The 9030-nt window shown below is 38.4% G+C and overlaps 1 protein-coding gene across 1 annotated transcript in view; it reads left to right on the forward strand.

Moving 5' to 3' along the window:
• Positions 1 to 5540: 5540 nt before the first annotated feature.
• LOC104530985 (glutamate receptor ionotropic, delta-1-like) overlaps positions 5541 to 9030 on the forward strand; it is a gene marked incomplete at its 3' end in the record, with an annotated part of 13996 nt that continues 10506 nt past the window's right edge. Inside the window, exons 1-2 of the mRNA XM_010175737.1 lie at positions 5541 to 5711; positions 6751 to 6924. Of these exons, the coding sequence (XP_010174039.1) occupies positions 5541 to 5711; positions 6751 to 6924 (345 nt within the window). The remainder of the gene's footprint in view (positions 5712 to 6750; positions 6925 to 9030) is intronic.

Here is a 9030-nt window from a genome sequence, read left to right on the forward strand (position 1 = left end):
AGTAAGCCACCCAGTCTTATACTAACCTGAGTTTAATAACCAGGGCTTTAAAAAAAATCATCAATAGCTTTATTTTGCTTCTTCTATACAATGTTAACCATAAATGAATTTTTAAAAGTCAGTTACCAGTTTGTTATTGGTGAAAATTCTCTTTTTCAATAAGAAATAAAAAATAGATAAAGTTAAGCTATAGAAATGGAGTATTATACAGATTCCAAATCCATACGAAAGCAAAGTATTCAGTAGTTAAAAGAAAGATGAAATTGTTGTTAGCTTTTATAGAAAAATAAAACTAAACTATAATTAACATCCATAAAAGAATGCTTTTGGATATTTCCTCTTTTCAATCCACAGATAAGACCTTGGTTTTGAAAAGTTGGAGGCAGTAAGTACAGAGAAACTACTGTAGCAATTGCAGCTGTAAAGTATTTAGATAAATTCTTCCCAACTGTGATGATACTTGTCAGTAGAAGCTCTTATAGTTGAGGAGATGGAGAAGGGACAGGTGAAGTAGGAAGGAAAGTTCTTGTAGTTTCTGCAGGAGAATTAATAAAAAGATCTGTAAATACAGCAAGATTACATGTTTCATCAATGGCAAGAAGACTTAGACGGGATGTTAGAGGGCTAAGGGACTTGGGGAGCTCTGGGCCATCTTAAGGTGGTGTTATCCACATCACTTGAATGCACGTCAAAACTTTTAGACAGCAGTTGACCTTATTCTTCTTTTTTGGACAGATGACACTTTTGAAATGATGCTGGTGGTGTTGTCAGCAGATGAATTTCTAGATCTTCAGCTGATTAATAAAATTTTCCCAAACTCAAACTACATGATCAGTCTGAACAAAGTGCAGAAAAAGAGTATTGATGCTTTTTCATTTTCCCTTTCAGAGCATTCACTCAAAACACATTTCTGCCAATCATTTGCTGGACTCTATCTCAGTTCTCTTATTTCTGCTGTTTCCATAAGTCTCTCTTCACCACTGCTTCACTTTCTGTAGGAGGCAGTTTTTTTATGAGGGATAAGAAAATGTCCCATCATCTCTCTCCTGGTGTGATATATTTATTACTTTCCATTTATATCCTGCAGCTCTATTGCTTCTGCAAATAGTTGTTTTCTTTCCTTTCACCATGTCAGACATGTCCAGTGTATCTGTAGTTGCTCATCCTCTTGATTTGAGAATCAAATGGATTCTAAACTATCATCTGGACACTTCTTTCTTGTTTTCCTCTATAAAATACTTTTTAGAAGTTGAGAAAATGAACAAAAATTAGAATATTAATTATCAGATAAAGTCTATCTCAGCAAACAACTTTTTCCCCAAGGGCAATATGTAGGAAGGTGTTAGTGCATGATGAACAATGTTTTCCTAGCGCAGGGCTCTTAGGGTAATCTTGGGGAAATTTAATGATCTCAGAACAAAGATCCCTTATGAATGCAGTGTTTGTTCTTTACTTTGGAAAATCTTTTTCTTTTTTTCTAGAAATTCATGTTATATGCACTTTGGGTGATCAACGTTTAGACCCATGAGCCTGTGCAAAAGGTTATTGTTTCATTTTTACCTGGGTAGAACCAGGACTGTCTGATGGACTGGAATTCTGCTCAGTCTTTCTCTACATATGGAAGTGCCAAGAGATTTTTTTTTTTTTTTTTAAAGGATCAATCTGTGCAATTATGCTTGTGTTTACTCTGATACTAAGTTAATAAATCTTTTTCACCTCCCTGTGTCTTATTTTTTCTTGGAAAAAAGTAGATTTTTTAATGATAGTGTATGAATGCAAGTAGGGCAGGCATTCTAAGTTCTTTTCAAATTGCACAAAAATGTACAAATTAAAAAAAGAAAAAAAAATAACAGAAATACAAGGAACACACTGTGGGAAATTTCTCAAGATTTAGCAAATGATACATTTCAGCGCAAAACCCAACAATTTATGATTACAATTTATTCCAATTTTATTCCAGGTAATCTACTTACCAAAAGAAATCTTGCTTCTCTCTTTTTGGCTGCTATGTTTGACTCTGTAGATTTTTTTTTATTTATTTATTTTCACATAAATACATAATTTTCTTATATATGCTTGAAAGGTATCCATACACATGAAACTGCACTACATTTGTACCTGCATCCTGTTCAAAGAAATTTGTAAGCTTCAGAATTGACCTAATTCTAATGCAGTTGAATTACACAGAAACAGTCTTGGTCAGCTAGGAGCAAGGTTAGATGAGCTTTGATGAGTTGTTTTATCAGTGAAATCCACATTAAAAGCAACGGTGATTTTTAAAATTTTATCCAGCTTTGATAACTGTGACTTTGTGTGGTTGTTTCTTTGTTTTTTTGGTTTTTTTTTGAGATAATTGCTTTTTAGTATGAAGTAATATTTTGTTAAATCACTATTATCTGAGAAAGACTTCTGGACACCCAATGCAGAGTCCTTATATTGAGAAATAGAGCTAATTAAATATTATCAATACATCTCTGTAGAGATTTTGAGGAGCATTAGGTAAAAGGAAGAGACGTGAGGTTGCATTTGTTGTGTGGGAGGACAATGAGGACGGGAGTTGGACAGGTGGTCATGCAGACTTGTGTTAGAATGTTTTCTGTGCTATGAAAAATGGATTGTGGCCTTGCCTTAAATGGTTAACATTTATATATGCGTGTGTATCTGTTCATTTGAGATGCAGAGAAGACAGCATAATATTAATGTTGAATAAATCTATCTACAGAGTAAGCTGTTGTGAACATTTTAAAAAACAGTTAATTGAAGGATGTTTTCTGGATTTTCAACACGTGAACAAGTGTCTCTTTATAAATGTATCAGAATGGAATTTGAATAACCCAACAAACAGCATCGATCCTAATACTAAAATGCCACATAAGTCTGTAGCTTGTCCCCATGAGCATCTTCGTCCTCATTGCCATTCAGTTTAATCCTCCAGTTTTCTCAGGGATGTACTTTCTGGAAATCTCTTTTGGTTCTTTAAATTATAAATGTCATTTAAATCTATACTTTTCTGTCATTATGCCTAGGAAAATAGAGATTGTAATGTGAAACATAATTGTCTCACTTTGCAATTTGTGTTATGATAGTTGAGCACAACTAGAACACATTTAGATATTCCCCTGAGCAATATGGCTAGGTATTACAAACTAACTGGAATTCTTTGTCTGCAGATAAATAAATAAATGAATTCCCTGAATGACCAGTATTTGTGTGCAAATAAATAGATAAATGAATGCCAGAAACTCTTGCAGAGTAAACTTTCTCATTAATATGCTACATGAACAGAAAATAATGTTTAAAGAAATATCATTTCAGTGTTGATTTGGGTGGTGAGAACTACTGCTAGCCTGGGTGAATAAGTTAGTCTTGCACTTATGTCTGCATACCAAAACATTTAAATGCTCCCTGAAATATTTGGAATATTCAAATTCTTTCCCTTAGTAAAGAAAAAATCCAGGAAAAGAGCACTTAGATAAGAGAACACCTTTTATCCCTGGGTAAAGTGCTCTCTCACTGTCCTCATTCAAGAAATTCAATATTTGCAGGCCCTAGTATAAATTGCTATTAAAGATGCCAAGCGATAAAGTTAGACTCTTTAACCTTCCTTAAAATGCATCCCTGAAACAACAGAAGCCATCATCCTTATTAAGTAAAGATTTACTCCACTTTGTGGTAGCAAAATCATGGGATTATCAAAGCCAAAAAGTGGGCATGTGAAAGGGAATTTTGCAAGGAGCACCTGCGTGGCCAAACCAGCTAATAAACTCTCCTTAGAATACAGTATTCACACATATGGATGGTAATTGCTGTGTGCTGTCTTGTGCTGTGTAATGATCAAAGAACAAGATTGGAAATTGCGATACATTTGTTGGGGGGGGAGGGGGGGAGGGGGAATCCAAACAGAAACCTCTAGGATCAAATTAAGTTATTTGCTTAGTTGTTGCTTTCACGATGTAAAGAAAATTTTCATACCATATGTAGGAAAGAAAGTACACTACTTTTAAACAAATAACCAGATGAAGGTGGTGAGACACTGCAATGGGTTGCCCAGAGAAGTTGTGGATGCTCCGTCCCTGGAAGTGTTCAAAGATAGGATGGATGAGGCTTTGAGCAACCTGGTCTAGTGGAAGGTGTCCCTGCCATGGCAGGGGGGGTGGGACTAGATGATCTTTATGGTCCCTTCCAACCCAGACCATTCTATGATTCTATGAATAAACTTTCTTGTAAGATCATTGTGAAATGTTTTTTCCCCTGTGACTCCAAGGCTTAGAACTACTTTATATATATATATGCTGTTATTCTGATGGGTGTAAAGGAGACCACCATATCTCAGAACACAGGTGACCTTTCTGTATGTGCCATTTGTTTCATGTGTTGCTAAGACAGCACTGTGAGCTTTCTAGAAATGCATCTGCAGGGCCTGCCTGTGTTAGGCAGAAGAAAGGGTGTAGTCCTCTGGCCAGGGGAGCTGCAGCCAGTCCACTCCATGGCAGGTTGGTGGTGATCTGTTCTCCTTGGCAGTTCAGGCGCTCAGCCACACTGTCCTGGTCCTGTGCCTGCCTGAGGTGCCCTGCAATGCTGCCTGTGAGGCAGCAAAGACCTAAAAACCAAAGGCCCATAGCTACCTTTGGTTTTTAGAACACCAGCTCAAAAACACAGACATAAACCATTTGTTCCCAGCTCTTTTGCATTCGAGACTCACTTGACTCACTTGGTGTCTATAGCTAAATAAGAAGAACCTGGGTTAGTGTGTCATCTGCTACCTTAATTCTGGAAATCCTATGGAGGAAGCAGTTCTGCTCTGCTATGTGTAGGCTTACATATCTTAGGCAAGCACTTTGACACAGATTATGAGACATCTTTGAAAGGCTGTGCATCCTTTGGGGAGGACGAAAAAATGTGTTTGGTGTGAGGTGAACTGAAGGTTTGGATGATTAGTTTGTTATTTAGTGGTTTTTGTTTATTTGTTTTTTACAAAATATTTCTTCTGCTTCCAGTCCCTCAGTCTGAGTTTATCTGCCAAGTGGTGAAGCCTAGGGGATTATGAGTTAAAGTTATCCCATGAAATTGTCTCTCCCTCAGTCTGCAGCTTAGACATGCTGGGTGGCTTTAGTACCCCTCAACCCCACAGAAGACAAGTCCAAGGCAGCTGTCTAGAGGAATCTGTAGAGCTTGTTGGTCTCCTTTGATGTCACCCTGCAAGGCTACAGGTTCTGTCCAGCATTTTCTATTAAGCCTCAAAATCTTTGGCTTCTGTAAGAATATATTTATTTTCTGTTTTCACGCCACACCAGTTGGTCTGTTGTTAATGCAATGAATTTCACCTTCTGCAAAGTTAAAAATTCACCTTCCTAAAAAATCATGGGGAATCGGCAAAGAGGAACTAAATTGAGCCAAAGCTGCAGTACTAGTCAACCGTAACAAGTAATTATAATAGCCCCATGGTCATTTTGCTCACAGCTTGACAGAGAAAATAGCATGAAAACAAAATATTATTTTTTCTTGAATGTTAAAATACAGGGCCAGGTTCAGTTCTGGTGATGGCACATCACAAGGTGTGGGCCCTGTTGCCTGAGCAAGTGCAGTACATGAATTACCGCAGCACCCTGCCCTGTGCAGCCCAGGCAGTGGGTTGTCCAGCTGTGCAGCTGGTGCACCCAACATGTGCTGGAGATGGGCTGGCTGACCTGCAGCTGCTGGTGATGGCAGTGGTAAGGAGCTGGGATGTAAAGCTGCTCCCTGCAGAGCAGGCACCTCGGGAAATGAATGCAGTCAGCAGTGTCACTGCCTGTCCTTCCTCACAGTGAGCTCCTGGCAAGAAATAACCAACACAAGCTGCAACGCTGTTATGATTTCAGGATCAGCTAAGCCTGTGATTTTCAAACTGTTTATCCTGGGGTAAAAAAAAGGAAAGTGCGATTTTGTGGCTTTTAAAAAATACAAAATAAGAAAAACATATAGTTGAATTGACTTCCACTGCAATATAAGGGTGCAGGCTCTGTCCCAGAGGAGAGGAGAAGAGAGGATTAGGAGGCTGGGACATGGAAGGTCTGCAAAGAAGCTTTAGACAGAGTGAAGTCTGGAAAGAAGAGATCTCAGATCCTTCAGATCTCCTTATATCTTAGCCTAAATTATTACGTGTGCAGAAACTTGCATTCCTAAATGTGTCAATCCCTTCCATGAAGTTACTCCTATTTTTTTATTTCCTAACATAGATAACCTCAAAAGACTTCCCTGAGTCATTAATAGGATTAGTCTGCAGAAATGATCTACTATTCTTACAGGGAAAGTACTTTCTTGTAACATTGTTTTCAGGTGTAAGGGCCGTATGTCCTAAAGACTGTTAGGTTTCCATTTGTTGTTTTTTTCTGAAGATGTAGTAAGGTTCTATTCTGTTAAACCAAAACTCTTTCTATATAAATTTAGTATGAAGGTTCTTGTGATTTAATTAGAAACCTATTGAGACCATCTTGGTGCTTTTCTATGAGGAACTGCCTCTGCAGTATGTTAGTATTGCCAGGCTAGATGGTACAGTTTTAAGCTGGTTTGATTCAGATGATGCATTAAAAAATACCATTTTTGTTACTAAACACAAAACAAGAACATTTGGCCTAGACTAAGCATGTCTATTTGCAACTTTTTTCTTCTGTTGTCTTTTTAAAAATATTTATCTGATAATGAAAGGAATATAGAAAACATCTGGACAAATACATGGTTTTTTTAAAAGACTGTCTGTATCTCCCTTCACAGGAAATCACTGATAATGAAATATTAGAGTTGGTACACAGTGCTCTGGGGAGGATGACAGTTATCCGGCAAATTTTCCCTCTCTTAAGGGACAACAATCAGAGATGCATGAGGAACAACCACCGAATATCATCACTGCTCTGTGATCCACAAGAAGGCTATCTTCAGATGCTTCAGGTCAGTAGCTGTGTCCAGCAACAAAGTCCGTCTTAGGAATTTGAGATGAGATAGTTTTCTGTGACTGTATTAACTCAGAGGAAGAATAAAATGAGTATAGATAAATCTGAGCATGTAACATTTGCTCACCTGTCCCTGATTTAATTACTTATTTTATTTCCCAGAACGGATGTGATGTTATGTCCATGAAGTAGTAGCAACTACTTGCACTAACTCAGAGATCATTTTACATATTTCATTTTCTTAAGAATCTTTTTCTATTTGAAAAAAAATAAAAAGTTGTGCAATCATAGTCTTGTGGTACTACTGCTTGTTCATTGTTTTTAAGCTTAATAGACGTGTTGTAAAAGAGTTAATCTGGGAGGATAACAAAACTGTGATAGGTATAGGACTGTAGAATATTTGACATTTAGTTAAATGGACTGAATCCAGCTGATATATTCAATCAGTCACATTTCAATAGTCTCAGAGGTCTGCAGCAGCTGATAGTTGTCTGAGCATGTGAAATATGCACTACTAGGTCATGTTTCAGATTTTGGTAACAGATTTGACTCTGGTGTAAGCAACGTCTCAGGATTTCTTGGCAATTTATCTCAGACATCAGAATTTTTCTTAGAGTAATTTAAATGGAATTTTCAGAGATATTTCCAAGCATAGTGCAGTAATTTAGAAACACTGGTCTTGGAGTTTCAATGGGATGCCATGTGTTTCTGGTTTACTTTAGACATAATTAAGAATCTTATTTGTATCACTGTTGAAGATGTTAGATAAAGTTGAAAAGCTTGATTAGAACCTTTTTATTGCAAATTTAATCTTAACCTGAGGTGGATTGAGTGAGGACACAGTGTTTGATCCTGTCAGTTGGCAAGCATGGGTATTGTGTGTTAGAGTGAGTCTAGAAAGGGCTTGGTTAGGCTGTGGGGAGGGGGCCACTGGCAGTCTGGGCTGTGGCAGCCTGGTCATGAAGGCGGTGTGGTTTCAGGGGTCCTTCCAGAGGGAACTCATGTGTTGGTGGAAAGAGCTTCTGAAGAGCAAGGCATGAAGTTCATAGGAAACCAGGAGAAGTAGGGAGCTTCTCAGGAAGAGAAGCGGGTAGATCAAGATTTTCCAAGGAACACGGGTGGGGATGTTTGTTTTGCTTGTTTGTGCCCTACTAAAAAGTTGTATCTGCAGAGACTGAAATTCTCCAAGGGAGGGATATAGATTTTTCCTCCTTGAAGAGAACATCTGCTGACTCAGGTTCTGCCACAGTGGCGGAAATTTTGGGAAATGTCAATCACATGCACTGTAGTTCTGAGCACCGGTCTATTCTTTCTGCACCCAGGAAAGTCTATGCCTACCTTGGTTTAGGAAGAAAGACACTTTTGATCTTTGTTAGTAACTCTGAGGAGGTATGCTGTAATGAAAACAAAGGCTGCTCATTTCAGAAGATCAAAGCAATTTCCAGTATGTTGGGAAAACTATGTCCTGCACCAACAAATCACTCACTGGGAACAATCTTGCACTACAGCAGGATTTTGAGTATTAGTGTCTATGATGGTTTATGCATAATTTAATCCAGAGACTCATCTGAAGGGCTCTGACAGACCTCTCTGAGCTGTCCTGGTTTTCCTAGGATAGAGTTAATTTTCTTTTTAGTAATTGGAATAGCAGTATTTTACTTTCAGTGTTTCAGTTCAGACATATCACAAGAAGAACTTTGATAACAATACTTGTGTTGCTGCAGCTTCAAGGCCACCGTGTTTTTTGCTCCTTCACAGCTGCATTAGGACTGGGAGGGGGGAAGCGCAGTGAGGAGCAAAACCCAAAACTGGCATCTGGTTGTGCCAATGAAATATTCCATATCATATCACGTCATGCCAGTATATTAACCAGGGATGACCGGAAGACGGGGCACTTCTCTTGGGGATCGCTCGGGCTCACTCTTCCGGGGTTTTGGTTCGGGACCGTCTCGGCTGCGGGATCGTTAGCTGGCACAGGCTGGGAATTGGTCAGTGGGCGGTGAGCACTGTGTATCACTCATTTGTATAGTCTGTTATCACTGTTGTTATCATTATCATTTTCTTTTAATTAGTAAATAGTTTTTATCTCAACCCGTGAGTCCTT

Source organism: Antrostomus carolinensis, unplaced genomic scaffold, assembly GCF_000700745.2.
Source record: "Antrostomus carolinensis isolate BGI_N321 unplaced genomic scaffold, ASM70074v2 scaffold8179, whole genome shotgun sequence".
In the NCBI taxonomy this organism is placed as follows: Eukaryota; Metazoa; Chordata; class Aves; order Caprimulgiformes; family Caprimulgidae; genus Antrostomus; species Antrostomus carolinensis.